The sequence below is a fragment of the Paralichthys olivaceus genome, chromosome 13 (genome assembly GCF_024713975.1).
Source record: "Paralichthys olivaceus isolate ysfri-2021 chromosome 13, ASM2471397v2, whole genome shotgun sequence".
Taxonomy (NCBI): domain Eukaryota; kingdom Metazoa; phylum Chordata; class Actinopteri; order Pleuronectiformes; family Paralichthyidae; genus Paralichthys; species Paralichthys olivaceus.
The window spans coordinates 8,285,747-8,302,005 of NC_091105.1; the positions used below are offsets into that span (position 1 = coordinate 8,285,747).

Sequence of the window (16,259 nt, forward strand, 5' to 3'; positions counted from 1 at the left end):
AGTGCTGCTGTAGAGCTGCTGTTTTTGGATGAGATCAGGAAACACACAACATGCTGGGGCTGAGCTGGAACTGGGGCCTAGAAGGACTGGATCTGAGACATGTGGTGCAAAATGTTGTAAAGATGAACACTGGATACCTGAAAGCAGGCTTAAATATTCAGTATGGTTACAGCCTGAGGAAAGTGAGTTCGTTCACTTTTATTTGTTTAGCACCAAATCATAAAAGAGATTTACTCAAGGCACTTTTCATGGTAAAGTTGAGACCTTGTAAAATTATAGAGAAACCCAACAGTTCCCACAATGTGCAGCACTGACGACTGTGTAGAGAAAAAAACTCTCTTCTACTAGAACTAAAAAAACCTCAAGAACCAGATTCAATGTGAGCGGCCAAAGAGAAAGAGGGGAGAGAGAGACGAGGATCTATTGTCAGACTGGTTGTTGTAATGAATTTTTTTTTATAGATGATAGCAGTATAATAATAATAATAATACTCATCATCATCATTTCTTTCTCTTCTCTTTTCATCCTTATTTTCATGTGATCTACCTATTGGATGGAATTAGAGGGGATCACAACATTAATAGATAAATATTTCAAACATCCCTGTCACAGAGGTATCATTGGATCCACAGTGTGAGCAAAGATAAGATAGGATACGACAAGATAGACTTTATTCATCCCACACTGTGGACATTTCTATATTACAGCAGCAGAAGGGTATTAAGATAGAGAAAAAAATATATATATAATATATAAAAAAAGAACATAAGAATTAAAAATATACATATATATATATATATATGTATGTATAAATAGAAAGAAAAATGTAAACACTATACAAAGATACCGGAAATTCACAGTGATATTGCACATGGGAAGTGGAAAATATACATTGGATGTAACAATTCAAAAAGTATTGCACACACACCTAAAGATTGAATATGAATATGACACATGAGATAGATAGATATGTAGGATGTAGATTCAGAAGAATGAGAGGAATGATTATTACACTGTTTTTACGTGTTTGTTGAAAAGTCTTATGGCTGATGGGCAGAAGGACCTTCGAAACCTCAACACAAACAGACATCCATTCACTCACCATCTGCACAGGGGTGGAGGCAGAGACCAGTGTTGGTCCCTTATGATCAGACCTATCTGAATAGGGAAATGCCACCAGAAATAAATGAGAAAAAAAATAGTTGTTTGCATCTTTTCCATTTTGCATCTTTGCCTTTTTGCATAATGAATGAAATAGAACACTGACTGTTCTATTGTCAGTAGAAGAGGGGGAGCTGGTGTTAAATTTTATCCCGAAATCTGCACGAGAACTGATTAAGTTTACTGTTTGTGATGAACACTGGCACAAACAGTCCACAGAGCAGCATCATGATGGAAGGGATCTTTTTCGGTGTCTTGTGTCTCTCAGGTCAGTGAATTTTTGAATGTTTGTATGATGTCTAACAGGAAATCTGAATCTAGAGATTAATTTGAGTCTTCATACATAACACAAATAATTGGTTTCATCCTCAGGGTGCCTCACCTTCTCCACATGCCTCCTCCATCAGTACCACTTTGTGTCTGAAGCAATGACTTGGACTGAAGCTCAGAGCTACTGCAGAGGGAGGTACACAGACCTGGCCACCATTGAAAACACTGAAGAAATGAAGAAACTTAAGGACATAGTTTCTGCTGCTGGTTACAACTCTAAGGTTTGGATTGGCCTGTACAGTCAGATTGACTGGAAGTGGTCAGATGGGTTCACAGGGAGTGGAGCTGAATATAGGAACTGGATAGGGTCTAACCCAGACTATATTGCAGCCGACGAACTCTGTGTGGACATGACGGAACCTGGAGTATGGTATGATTTTAACTGCCATCGAGAGATTGCACTAGTCTGCTACATTGGTAATAATGTGTTTTATATTGATCTTTACTATACAATATGTCTAAAATATAATTTTGAAAACATTTTGTGATCTCAACTTTTGTTCTCTAACTTAACTGCAGGGACATTAGAGGATTCTGACTTTGTGGTAGTGAATAAAATAAAGAATTGGATTGAGGCTCAGAGGCACTGCAGAGAACACTACACAGATCTGGTCACTGTGAGGAACAAAGCTGACAACGACAAGGTACAGAACTTGATACGATATAGAGGACGGGCATGGATCGGTTTGTACAGAGATCCTCAGATCTACTGGTCCGACAGGAGTAGCTACTCATTCAGCTCCTGGGCTCTGAGTGAAAACAGACTTGGCTCGATGAAAGTCATATGTGGTGTTGCAGATTTGCAGCAGGGAGGAAACTGGAGGTTATTTTCCTGTGAACAAAGATTTCCATTTGTCTGCTACAGCATCCCAAGTAAGAATCTTTTTTGTATTTCTAAGTTGCTTGTTTTTGTTTTTGAAAGTTTTCTGACAGGCCTGATGAAGCTGTCTTGTAGGCAACATAGAGCCCAGAGACCAGACACTCCGCCATCTGTGTCTTAAATCAAAAGTCTGAGTCTTGTTCTATCACCACAGGAAGAACTGTAGGATTAACCAAACTATACAACACATTATACCTGTGTTTTGTTTCTCTCCTCGCTCTTTGTCTGAGCAGAATTTGAGACGTTGGTGAAGGTGAGGGTGAAGCTGCACGACTCCTCTGTGAACCTGAATGACCATGCTGTGAAAGAACAGATTCTGAAAAAGGCAAGTCTTTAAAATCCAGTATGACATCATCAAATAACCATGAAGTCAATGAGTGAATATAAAGAAGCAATGCAAAGCAGCCACAACAATGGAAAGATATAGAATAAAATGTTTGACTAGTCATGATGAAAGTGTAACTTTGTGACCTGATGCTGTTCATGTTTCCAGAGCTGCAGGATCCAGACAAACCACAATTCTTCTTCTATTATTATTATTATTGTTATTAATATTAATATTATTGGTATTGTTATTATTATTATTATTTGAATTGTTGCTGCTATCACTAATAACATCTGTACATTCATAATTATCACTCAAATTGTTTTCATAATAACAACTAGTCTGTCACAGCTGAAACCTGATGGTGCACGACCTGGTCTCTCTTTCCTCCTATCTCTCTCTGTTCTCTTCCCCTCTTTTCCACCCTTCTCTCCTCCTCCTATCTCTCTCTCTCTTCTCTTCCCTCTTTTCATCCCTCCTCTCTTTCACATTTTTCTCTGCTCAGCCCAACCGGTGGATGCAGATTTTGCCCACATTGAGTTTGGTTCTAGAGTTTCCTTCCAGTTAATGAGAGAGTTTTTTCTCTGCACAGTCGCCAAAGTGCTGCTAGGAACTGTTGAGTTTCTCTACAATGTTTAAAGTCTTGATCTTCTATGTAAAGTGCCTTGGGATAATGCATGTTTTCATATATATGCTATAATCTAATTGAATTGACTAAATTAAAACATAACCCGTTGTCTTAGGGATCAAAGGAATCTGTTTTAAAGTATTTCAAATATCTGATATTTGTTTCCCAGCTCCAGGAAAGATTTAACGAGAGAGGACTGAGTGGCGTCACCTTGGAATGGAAAGAAAAGTCTGATGGGAAAGTTTTCCACAAGGAGGAAAAAGGTGCCGACAAGAAAAAAAAGACCGAGCTCTGAAATTTGAATTCAACTTTGAATGCTTGCGCCAATGTTTCATGTCTGCACATATACACGCCACTATCACTGTAGTTAAACCGTACCAATGAATGCTGTTGTAGAAAAACTAGCCTTAATGTGCTCATATGCTTAAACTGTTCGTCTGTGTATAAAGAGCATCAGGAACTATCTGCAGCCCGGGGCGAATGTCAAATGAACAACACAGGGAGAGTCTCCATCTGAAGGACAATGTAATTAGTTGCTAGGCAGGTTAATAATGTTACAGCTGATGATGTCTGATACTAAGGGAATGACAAAGACCCACAGCACAGGTCAAGCCCATGTAAAACAGATTTCTGGTTGCAACTGTACGCTTTCACAAGACAGCACCATATATCCAGCATAAAGAAATGTAATCATGTATGCACCCTTACTGGAATGATTGTTTGTTGCACATATAGTTAACGTGTGGAAATGTAAGAATTTAAAAAAAATGCAGATGGACATCGCTCGAATCTAATGGAGTCTGGAGACAGGATCTTCGAAATCGAGTAAGGCCTGAAACAGAGGCCTCCAAACCTCCAAGATTTATAATGGTGTCAAAGTTGGACCAACAACCACCACTTTAATGCACCATTAGAATCGAGCCCTGACGTGACTGTGGGGGGAGACAAAGTCAACCTGGGAAAGTATGACACCATTCGGTTCGGGATGAATCAGAACTTTTGAACCAGAAAGGAAGTAAGAGAGATCCACCTCCTGATTGGTTGAACGGACAACAGCAGAGACGAGGATGAGCATATAAGCAGAAGGTTTGAAGATCAGTCGTTAGTTGGGTTCTGGAGCCAGCTCTGGTTTACATCTTGTAAAAGAATAAACTCTACTGCCTTGAACTCTGACCATCTCCAGTGAATTCTTTTGACCAATACTGAAACTCCAGTAAAAGCAAAGTATACGTGTTGAAAAGAAGTCTAGACTTAGTATCTGGCCCAGTGTTTGACTTTTTATTTCCAACAATGCTTCCTGCAGAAGAGTCTGACCCTCATCATTAACACTGTTATTTACACTTTACAAACACATCCTTTGTTTTCTCACTCACAGGTTTGCAAAGGGGCAACAAATAACCACAGGTTTTTAAATGATTTCTGAATAATGTCTAAAGGATTAGACTCACATTCAAACCGAGACATCCAATACATTGACACTGATTAAGTTCAATGCTTTAAGAAACAGTCCTGAATTGTTGCAGTGTTACCCCATTACCCCAACATTCCCATAACAGGAATGTACACAAGGACTGCACCTACAACACACACACACACACACACACACACACACACACACACACACACACACACACACACACACAAACACACACACACACCCACACACATATGTGACCCCTCGTTCTGATTTGTCCATATTCCTAGTTACTTATTTACGTTTTCATTTCTAACATGAAGAACTAAAAACTGTCTCATAGCCTTCGAACTGCCTGATTCTTGTGTGGTGGCCTCTTATTAGATTTGTTTTCTGTGCCACTGTAACAACGCTCTGCTTCTTGACCCATGACAACCATGCAACACTGGAGCACGATCTGAAAGAAAGTTTAATTTCTCTATATCAGCTCACAAATAAAAGAATGTCTTGGGATTAGAAGTGATCACAACCACTTACTGATTGTGATAAACAGCTTCACATATACCTGAAACAATCCTGAGAGAAACAATGGGACATTATTATTTGATTATCAGACAAAGGCTTCCTCTGATATCAGTGTTCAGTGTACATGAGGGCTGAGGAGTTCCCCCTTCCCCTTCTCAAAGAGAGGAATGTTCTCACTGTTCACCTGAAGGGAAGCAAAGTCTCTGTCTTGATGTTTTTAATTTAGGGCAGGCAGTGGAGGACATTTCTGATGAATGTATTTACATATAGTACATACACAACTGCCCCCCCCCTTTTTTTGCTGTTGCTATACTGAATGTTCCATTCATAATTAAAATTCAAACATCCATACTTTTATATCATCTTATTTATACATTTCAAACATCTGTGCCTTTATTTCAACACATCACATTTTCTTTTTTAACACCTCACATCCCCACAATCTCGGCCCCCTGAAGACCTCTGGCGCCCCCTAGGGGAGGCGCACCCCACACTTTGAAAAGTCCTGCCTTAATCTAAGTAGTTTTCTGCTTACCACACCTTCCTGAGACACCTGGCCAATTTGTCCAATTCTGTCTATTGCAGAAACAACAAGCACATGTTTGGAATCAAAGCTTTATTGCTGAGTATTATATTAAACATTGCAGTCAGGATAGAAGACGCCTGAAAACAATTATAGTGCAACAATTATTTTACAATACACAATATGTCATATAGCATTATTTTACAATGAAGCAAATTGTTTTACAAGAGCGATATGAAAAAGAGCAAGAAATCATCCTCAACGATATTACAATTATATGTTCTTATCATCCAATGCAGGATTAATATCACCCACCCAAACCTGAACACACAAACATACTGTACACACACATACACACACCGTTATCATAACAGTAACAGTCCTGCTGGTTGTCAGTTCATTGTCCTGGCTGATAAATGATTACTAAAAAATTAAATAAGATATAGGTGAATAAAGAAACAAGCCATTATAGCACTTCTGACTACTGTTTGTTCTCTGCATCGTTCTCTTGAGAGCACCTTTGATAAAAGCAGTACTCTTTAACAATACCAGTTGAATACTGTACCTTTAATTTACATAACCGTAGAGAGTAACAGTTCAATTTACAACCTGTTGTTAAAGAATATGAGAGTGTTGAGGGTCATGAAAAACATAACTCGCTGTCCATACAGCTGCTTACCGAGTACGGAGGGGATTCACTCATTCTTCTTCATTTACTTTCTTTACTAAGAACAAATTTCAGATCAAACCCAGTTCTCCAGATCAACAGAGTAGTAGGCAATGAAGAAACTGCCGAACATTTAAAATACAGTGACGTGTCTGTAGTACTACTGACTGGTTCTCTTTTCAGGTACAGACTGCAATGTTTGATACGAGTCATTTAAACACACACAAGCACAAGATGTCTTCTCTGGGATGGTGGATAATTCACAGTGTCTCCATTTCCCTCGAACTGTTACCACTCGGATTCCTCTCTGCTTCATTCACTCACCCAAACATTTACCTCCCAGCAAAACACATTCACACTCAATAAGCGCGCCCCCGGCTGGTTTTCATTCAGTCCCACCCTCCACCTCTCTCTGGCAGAAGTGAGCCAACAATGTGTCCAAGTCCCGGCGATCGGCAGCGGTGTACAGAGAGCTCTCGCCCATCATGCTGAGAGCCATGCGCAAGGTCGACCAGATGTTGTCAGACATCATGGTGGCCGCAGCACCTCCAGGCCCACGGGCAGCTCTCGCCACATCGCTAGCAGCCTGGCGCTGTAAAGACAGAGCTTCAAGGAAGTGCTCCACTGCCTCTCTGAGGATATAAAAGAAGGAAAGCAGGGGAGGGTGACAAAAATATTAATTATTATCTACATCAGCTGCACTGTTATAAAACAAATTAAGACCACATTGGTCATAGGCAGGGTGGGAACAGACTGAACACAAGGATGAGTCAGCACCACACAAAGATTCAAGCAGTGTTTTAATGGTCTTTTCAAGAATGTGATAATAAAGATCTGTGTAACCAGCCTATCTGATTGAATCTAGTCTTGTAATAGCAAACATTCTTTAAAGCTAAACCCAGACAAATTTGCTTTCTAGGGCTCTGTTCACACTTGGTATCAACATCTATCTATCTATCTGTGCTTGGTGTTTGCATGTCAAACCGCACCCGACATAAATATATATCTCTAGATGCGTCCCAGGAGGCCTCACACGCAAGAGAGAGTTGGGCACAGACGGGCTGAGTGAATCACAGCTCTACAATAAATAAGATTTTACTTATATGAAATGGTAAAAAAATTCAATATGTGGCCACATGAGTCCCAGTCCAGCTCTGAGTGTGGTCTGAGTCATGTCTGATCGTCCATGATGGACACAGGTGTGACACAGGGGTGGGAATACTTTTTTAGATGTTGCGTATTTAAAAACAAAACTAATTGCCTCTTCACCTGTGTGCTCCTAAATTGACACAACTAATCCCCAAGTTGTAGCGACTACGGATGAAACCTGGCTGCAGCTCCAGAGCTCTTCTGTAGGCGGCCACTGCCTCCTCTGAGCGGCTTCCATTGGCCAGTGTGGCACCCAACTTATTCCACAGCAGATAATCCTGATGGAGACAGAAGAGAAGAAGGAGGGGCCATAAAAAAAAAAAACTGCGTGAAGACAGACATTAAGACCTCAACTGTGGCTTCTACCCTAACCTGTGGTGTGACAGAGAGAGCAGCGCTGAAACAGTCCACCGCCTTGTCATACTCTCCGCTGAGGTTGAAGAGAACTCCGAGACCACACTGCAGCTGGGGGTCCACCTGCGCTGGGTCAGAGTTGGCTGCAAGCAGGAAAAGGGACTGGACGTCTGAAAACAAAGATCTGTGCAAAAGCAAGAGTCAGAAAGATCAGGTTAGTACACATCACTACAGATATATGGGAATCATCTCTATATTGTGTTTTAAAGCTGAAATCCTACTCACTCTGGCAGCAGTGACCCGAACCTCTCTCTCTCCTTCTCCCTATCTCTGGCACCGTCCTTTTGGCGTTCATGCTCGTTCTGCTCCCAGACAGAGCGGTACTTTGGATTGTGCTTCAGCCAATCCCGAAGAGTCTCACAGGCCTGCCTGTGCAGCGACTCGTTCGTGAAACTGACAGCCAACGCCATTAGAGCAGTCAGGTTGTCGTTCTTCAGCTCTATACATCTAATGGAAGAAACGTGATTATGAAAAAATAATAAACAAAATACATAATAAATAAATAAAGTCGGGATAGAAATAATATGACTTTAAGTTAACCATAGGACTAGATCCAGTCTAGAAAATAACCTTGATTATCACTCACACATGTCTTATGTCATAATTTTCAAAAAAAAAGTCCAAAGAGGAAAACAGTTGTCAATATAAAATTATTTTTAACCGGACATGGTGCAGAAGACCAGCATGTATGTTTACCGTTTCCTATTGCTACTGAAGCCAGTGTATTAACTTGCACAATTACTCTCATTTTGCAATTCTGATTTCTGACCTGCGGAGTGCGCTGATTGCAGCAAATTCCTGCTCGTTCTCAGCCTGACAGGTTCCCAGATATTGCCAAGCCTGCAATTAAGAGAAAACAGATGCAGCCAGGCCAGAGCATCATTACAATAGCTTTCAGTCAGGGGCAAAAGTCCAAGTAACTTACAAGTAAAGCGATTTATTGGGCTGTTTTTATGAGTGATGAAAGAATTAAAAACAGGAAAATACAAATGAGTCTCACCAGCTGGTTGCCTGGTTCTGACTGTACGGCACTTTCAAAGAAGCGTACTGCACCAGGGATGTCCCCCGCCTCCATCCTCTTCACTCCCTCTGACAAAGGGTCCGGGTGAGATAAGTAGGGGTTGTCCTCTTCAAACTGATAACCCTGTGACGAATACAAGAATAACAGTCTATTTCTGTGTGTAGTGTTGAAACAGAGGAGCCTGCAGAGTCACGTGCGTGAACAGCAGTAACGTGCTTTTAGACATCCAGGAGAGATGCACGAGCAGGTACGCGGAAATCCTCACACACAATAACTCTCTGAACAGATGGTTACCTTGTCATAAGAAGTGCTGAGTAGCTGATCGAAGTCAGACAGCCAGGGATGGCTCTCTGCGTCCCTCTTAGCCATCTCCTCCCACTCCTGCTGCAGCTTCTCCCAGAAATCCACATCACTCTGACAAAATGACAGAGATACACATCATTACTTCACTCCTCGTATCATACTTCATCCTGTATTATAGACACATTTGACCTCTACGTCTTCAAGTGAGAAATGACTGTGGACTGATGCTGTTCTGGAACTAAGTCCAAAGAGGGAGTGTTTTGTTTTTTTGTCTCTAATGGGATTAAGTGACTTTATCAAAGGCACCTTGATCCTGATAGTTTCCTATTCCGTTTCTATTTCAAACCTCAACCTCCCAGGATGCACCATGCTGTAACCTCTCCCTTCTCACTGCTCCCAATTAACACACAGCAGCTTTAGCTTTGGTGTGTTTTCAGTAATTCTCGTCTCACCTCCACTGCAGCTTTCGCTTGTTGGAAGTCTGGTCCCGATGTGGCGAACTCATCTACCCAGGCTTCGGCTGACTCCTCTGACACCTGAATAGCAATTAGGAGCATTGACAGGGGTTGACTGAAGTCTGCATGCACTGGCTACGCAAACTGTTATTTGAAATGAGGATGGTTACGGCAAAACAGGCAAAATACAGAGGAAAGTGAATGAAGAAGAGGAAAAGAGGAAACGAAGAAACAGCACAGCACAGAAGAAGCTAATTTTCTCCTACTCCTGGATTTCATCCTAATTAACTCCTCATGTTTTTAAATCAGATAGAAAATGCACTCGACAGCAAAGTAATTCAATGCTGAGTGTATCTTATTTCTTATATGTAGAAACAAACTTTCATATAGCATAGCATACAACGGCAGCTAAAAATCTTAACACCTATCACTGCTGCGACCACAGAGGTCCTACCTGCCTGACGACCTTGGCCCACTGCTCTGCCTGTTTAGCTTTAGTTTTCTCAATCTTCTCATTCCTTGCTGGGGTTTCCAGGGGAAGACTCCCTCCCCCTGTCTTCGTCAGGAACTATGGCGGAAGGCGAGGAGGCGGGTGGCGGTAGGGAATGGGGCAATGTTTTGGGGAGCAGTAGGTGAGGAGAGGTATTTTGGAGGAGAGTGGGCGGAGTAGGAGTTATTTTAAGTAGTAGGAGGAGTAAATGAATGGCGGTTGTTAATTGAGGGAATGGTAAGCCAAGAGTTCAAAGGCAGGTCAAAAATGGGAAAAGTATATGTCAAAGTTAGAGGGCAACTGAGTACAATGGAGCCATGTTTAACAGATATTCATCATGGACTGAGAGCTGCACATGCACAGTAAAATATGGAAGCCATTTTCTGCCAGCAGAAAAAAAAACACTACATGAATGTTGGGCAAGATGAAAATAAAATTTTGAGTAAAAACTCAAACGATTTCGATGATATAAAAATTATAACACCTACAAATGTTGAACAAATTATTGGACGCTAAGTCACAATCAAATAGTGAATCTGATTCAAATTTTTTCAACATAATAATTTAGACTTTTATCTCTATTACAGCATTTCATCATGTATAACTTTTGATCTATTGTTTTATTTTCTTGGTGGAAAGGGGCCTCCACAGAATTGTGACTTTTGGGTAAATGTAGTTTTTAGTTGTAGAATTTAAGACCTGGCCTTTTTCTGACAGAACTGATTGTAATGGCAAAGTCATAGAAAACACGTTAAAACTTAATGCATAAGAAGAGGCAGACAGTCATAGGAGTCCTCTCTTTGCCAAACAGATTCCATCTGCACTGCTGCTCAGTCCTGAGCTTCATATTACAGGCCGTGTCGTGGCTGTTTTTGGTTACATTTGTGGAAAATGTTACTCTGCATCAGAATCTGGTCTGATGAGTCAGAGCCTATACTGTGTGAAAGTGAGCTAAAGTGCTTCCCCGGTGTATTCCCTGTTGCAACCATCCCCTCTCCTCAGTGGGCAGTGACTCGTACCTGGTTGAGGTTGGAGGCCCAGTTCTGAGCCTCCTGGGCCTGAGCTTTATCTGTGAGCTGTCTGTCTGTTTTGCTCTCCACTGTGACACTGCCCTCGCCAATCTGCCTAATGAATCGCAGGAACTACACAACATCGGAAAAAAAAAGAAAAAAAAAACATTTACTATTACCATTGCTAAATGGTCAGGTTTACACTAATATACTGCGAGTTTCTTTCCAAGACAACACGTTTCTTCCCACACAAAGACAATAACCTTGGAAAACCTTAAAGTGAGAAACATTATCAATGTACTGGGCTCCAAGAAACTATACACTAAGAAGATGTTGAAGAAAAAGAGAAAAGATATGGTGATAGATACAAAAAACAAATGACACATGGTATTTAAAGGATCCAATGACAATGTCAGACAGAAACAAACACACTGCTCACCTCTGTGTTTTGTAACTTGGGGTCATCGACCTTTGAGACAAGTTCATTGGCTGTCTCCCTCAGCTCCTCCCCAGGTTGATACTCTTTTGTCCTGTAAAGTTAAAAACACACTGTTGTAAAATGATAAGATCAGAAGAAACAGCACATTGATTTTCTTCTATGTGTATATAAAGTGTGGAACAAGTCAATTCAAGCTGACGAATGTGCTTTGCTTTATTGTAGAAGTCAGTTCTTGAGGTTGTTGATGATTAGACATCTAGGCAGTATAATCACTCACTGTACGCTTCATTGGCTTCTGACACTGCTCACAGCTTGACAAGATCATCAGACAAGGTTATAAATTTAAACGATTCAAATTTTTTAAATGTACAGACTAGAACTTTCGAGGTTTAGAGGTGTTTTTAAATCAACAATCTTTTTTCTAGCAATGCTCTTGTTCTCTTTTACACAGATGTCTTGCCTGTACTCCACAGTGTCCCTGAAGTAGTCATTTATATTAGCCATTTTTCTTCTGCATGATTTCAACACTCTCGATCCATTTCCCCAGCCGCTTTTCTAACCATTCATTTTCCTTGTCTCCAAGGTCTCCGAGCCACAACTTCTCCTCTGACTGCTCCAGATACTCCTCTGCCCAGCGTCCAGGATCTGGATTTCAAGAAAAAAGAAAGAAAGAGAAAACGCACACAGCAGGAGACACATTGTAAAAAGGACAAACTCTGCAAAAGTAAAAGGATTTTTACAAAGCAGTTTTGCTTTGATGTCAGTTTTGACGTCAGCTAAAGTGCATGATAAATGACAGACTGATGACGACTCCAGAAACTTGAAGAACGCAGCGTGTTTCCAGAGTGAAAGAAAGAGCAAGTCTACCTGCAGCCTCAGCGATAAACTCCCTCGTCCAATCAGCATCTGCTGCATCGCCAAGAGCGATGAGTCCCGGTGTGGAGGCAGAGTCAGAACTCGAGAGGAACTCAGCCGTCCAGTCACCAGAGAGGGCCAACGCTGCCACATCTGGAGCTGTGACATCAATGGATAAAAATACCTGAAACTGGTATACAAAATGACAACTATAATAACATTAATAACAATAAGGTAGTGTACCTCTCTGTGGAGCTTGTCTGTAGCTCTGCTGGTCAATCTGCTGCATTTCCTCAAGCAGCTGACCCATGTCAAATGTGTGTGGTGGCCGTGGGGGGGCCTGAAGAAACTCATTCACGAGCTGCGACAAAAATAAAAAACATATTACTACAGCTACTCAAAATGATTCTAATGTTTGGAGACCAAACAGTATCCTGAATACAGAGAGGAACATGAGCACTGACCTCTTCTTCAGTTGAAATTTCAATAGGAGTGGGGGGAATCTGAGAAAACAGTCAAATATCAGTATCCAGCAACATGACTTGGATGAATTATTCATGTTTTGTATGAACTTATTTTTTCCGAAAACTAAACCACCAACAGATGTGTACAGATCACTTACTGTAGGTGTTGAGCGGTGCCGCCATGCCCCCCCTTCCTTGGTCATGTGACTGGTCAGCTTCATGAGGGGATTGGCTCCCCCACATTCTGCCTCCACCAACTCCCGCATCGCCATGGCAACACAAGGATGAGGCAAACCCAATCAGACCACCTGAGAACTGAAACAGAGGTTGAATCGACACATTACTCTTTTTTTGTTTTGTTTTGGACAATTGCACATCATTCAAGCTGAATTCGAGAAAGTTAATGGAATCGTATTTTTAGACACTTCCCAGTCGCACTGAAGCACAGCACAGCATCCCTTAGTTTTTTCTGATCCCTGTAGGGACTGACAGGCCAGAGCAGTTCAGACCTCAAGGGCGTCCACACACGCACACAGCACAGTTCGCCCCATGACACATAACAAAATTCAAGCTCCATGCCTCCATCTGCTGTTTTCCGTGTCATCTCCTGGCTTAGGATGAACCATAAATAATGTGGATACGATGGTTCGGCAGGCACAGACATTCACTGCATATTTCACCCAGCTAGTGCAGTAAGTTAAGCAGATTTTACCTCTAGATTTTATTTTATATACAGATGGAAAAAGACTTAAAGATTTAATGCTAGATTATGATATTGTTATAATTAAAATAACAGAATACAATTAGTGCCACAAAGGTAAGGGTGCTGAAACTTAATACTTCTTTGGGACTGACTGAAATATGTGCTTATGACTGAAGATCAGAAACTGTAGAGATATTTTTTAAAAAAGCTATCAAAGTCTTGGCTATCTTGTGACTTTCAATTATTTCCAGATTAAATCAAACGTTTTGCCAATTTCAAATTATTTTATTTGGGTAAAGTTCTTCTACACTTTTACTTTGTTAAATGAAATCAAGGGTTTTGTAGAAAATCCTGGTTCTACGTTCAGGTAAGGCACTGAACAAGTAACCAGACATTCTGGTGTCATATCAGGGCTAAAATGAAATGTAATAATACAAAGCCTTTGTGTCACAGCCTCAATTTTAACATTAGGTCCCATTTGTTTCCTCTTTATCTGATGATCACTCACCTAATCCTCAAACAGCAGAGCAGTAAAAACGAAAAAATATCCTCCTGAGACAGATTTAGTGACTAAATGCAAACCCGGGAAATATTTTGTCCATGAGGAAACCATCCTGCTCGACTCACTGGCATATATCCAGACCCGGAGATGAACAGATGACAAATCTGTTATATATGCTGGCCTCTCAACTCCTCTAACCCCCCCGGAGGGATTCACAATGGTTACAGTTTTAATAACGAACTGTCGGGAATAGAAATTTAACTCCTTGTCTACTCTACTCTGCAGGGTTTACCTAAATGTGACAGGAAGGGGACACACCAGTCTACAGGTGGACTCTTATATCATTAAAGATGTTTTATTACCACTGATTCCAGCAGCTGCTGAGTGATGATTAGGGTCAAAGTAAAAGAGGATTAGATAGATATTAATACATACAGTGTCACAGACTTCTTACATGACTCAAACCTGCTGCAGACATCACGTTGTGTTTGTGTCCTGCTCATTCACACACATTGTGTTGTGAAGTGTTATTCATGAAGACTTGCATGCAAAGACTCTTCGTCATCATCCTGGTGCAGACAGACTGTTATTGAGTGTGTGTGGGACCAGTTCACTGTTAAACTGACTGAGACACCACAGCTCTGTTCTCTGCCTGAAGCTAACTGTAGCTTCACTCATAAACTGCAGCATTAGCTTAGTCGACGTTCTTTCTTCACAGCCGCCGACATGTTGCTAGTTAAAAAAAGCCAGTTAACAGGAAACACGTGTCAATAATCAACGAGCAGCTTGGCTTTTATCTGTAGCTACAGTAGCTAGCAGTAGCTAGCGGTAGCTAGCTCCAGCAGGGCCAGTGCAGTGTGCGACCACAGAGGCATGAACAGACGGGTAGCACGGTGCTCACCTCGCCGCCGACTGCTGCTGCTGGAGCCGATGGACCGTCCCTCCTCTCCGGCTGATTTCAACGACCGTGTCGGGCCAGAAGCTGCCGCGTCCAGCGTGTCAAACCTCCCGGGAAACCGTGCGAGAGCAGCCGCCGTGTGTTACCAGCGCGTCTCCTTTATTTACCTTCCTCCTCCATGACCCACAAAACCCTCCACCACCACCGAGCCTCCGAGCAGCGCTACGGAGGTTTCAGGATTCTCCAACGGGGTTTACGTAAGAGCACGTCAGCGCAAGGGGGAAAAAAGAACGGTGACCGACTTTACGTAAAAAAAAAAAAAGCTTTTGTTTCTGTGCACTGTGATTGATTGTTTATATCAGAGCGAACAGATACAGGACAAATGGAATCAGTTTAAATTAAATCAATTTAAATTAAATCAATTTAAATTAAATCAATTTAAATTAAATTAAATACCAGTTAGTCCAACATGAATTGATAGGTTTGTTTGTTTCATCTTCTTTTCTGTTTCATTAATATTCTCTCTATCCCTCAGATGTAGATTTGATCAAATAGCTACAATAAGCTACATGTTGCTAATACAAGTCACGTGCTGTGAAATACAAAGGGAATATCTTACTAACTTACTGCACAATGAGTATTGGATTCAGTACTTTTATTTGTAATGGAGTATTCCTGAAACTGTGCTGTTGGTACTTTTGCTGAAGTAAAGTGTTATTCTACGCTTTACTTTTACTCTACTAGATTTAAAAGAAATAACATGCCACAAACAAATGGCTCACAGTTTAAAGTTGATACGATCACCTTCATCATGTTTGTTATTTATTACTATTTTACTGCTTATTTTTATATTCTGAATACAATTCTAACAATTTATTTAGCTTGTAATGGAATAAATTTGATTATGTAGTGGCTAAAATAAATTCTACTTAATTAACTATACTTGCACAACTGACTGTGCAAATAGAAGTAAGAAAATGATAATATTTCAAAATGAAATATTCTTATAATTATCCAGTAGCTTACATTTTTCAAGTGAAATGCATGTATCTAAAAAAATTTCTTGAGTTGTGGTAGTTTGTAACCACAACTATTGGACTCAC

The 16,259-nt window shown here is 40.9% G+C and overlaps 2 protein-coding genes across 6 annotated transcripts; one reads left to right on the plus strand and one right to left on the minus strand.

Annotated features, from left to right (window-relative positions):
* Positions 1 to 1,536: 1,536 nt before the first annotated feature.
* LOC138413562 (lymphocyte antigen 75-like) lies at positions 1,537 to 3,100 on the plus strand. Its single transcript, XM_069537686.1, has 3 exons — positions 1,537 to 1,908; positions 2,011 to 2,364; positions 2,605 to 3,100. The coding sequence occupies exons 1-3, from the start codon at positions 1,590 to 1,592 to the stop codon at positions 2,706 to 2,708; spliced, it is 777 nt and encodes a 258-aa protein (XP_069393787.1). The 5' UTR covers positions 1,537 to 1,589; the 3' UTR covers positions 2,709 to 3,100.
* A 2,764-nt stretch (positions 3,101 to 5,864) lies between these two features.
* pex5 (peroxisomal biogenesis factor 5) lies at positions 5,865 to 15,391 on the minus strand. Of its 5 annotated transcripts, none has more exons than XM_069537798.1 (17): positions 15,160 to 15,390; positions 13,212 to 13,368; positions 13,054 to 13,092; positions 12,833 to 12,950; positions 12,602 to 12,748; positions 12,295 to 12,379; positions 11,735 to 11,825; positions 11,305 to 11,427; positions 10,250 to 10,363; positions 9,793 to 9,876; positions 9,332 to 9,451; positions 9,017 to 9,160; positions 8,786 to 8,856; positions 8,242 to 8,463; positions 7,975 to 8,140; positions 7,723 to 7,880; positions 5,865 to 7,085 (listed from the first exon to the last, which is right to left on the minus strand). In XM_069537798.1, the coding sequence occupies exons 2-17, from the start codon at positions 13,323 to 13,325 to the stop codon at positions 6,839 to 6,841; spliced, it is 2,043 nt and encodes a 680-aa protein (XP_069393899.1). In that variant the 5' UTR covers positions 13,326 to 13,368; positions 15,160 to 15,390; the 3' UTR covers positions 5,865 to 6,838. The 5 variants fall into 5 exon arrangements, with proteins under 5 accessions (XP_069393899.1, XP_069393901.1, XP_069393900.1 ...); XM_069537800.1 differs by lacking the exon at positions 15,160 to 15,390 and adding an exon at positions 14,621 to 14,643; XM_069537799.1 differs by lacking the exon at positions 15,160 to 15,390 and adding an exon at positions 14,265 to 14,562.
* Positions 15,392 to 16,259: the final 868 nt, after the last annotated feature.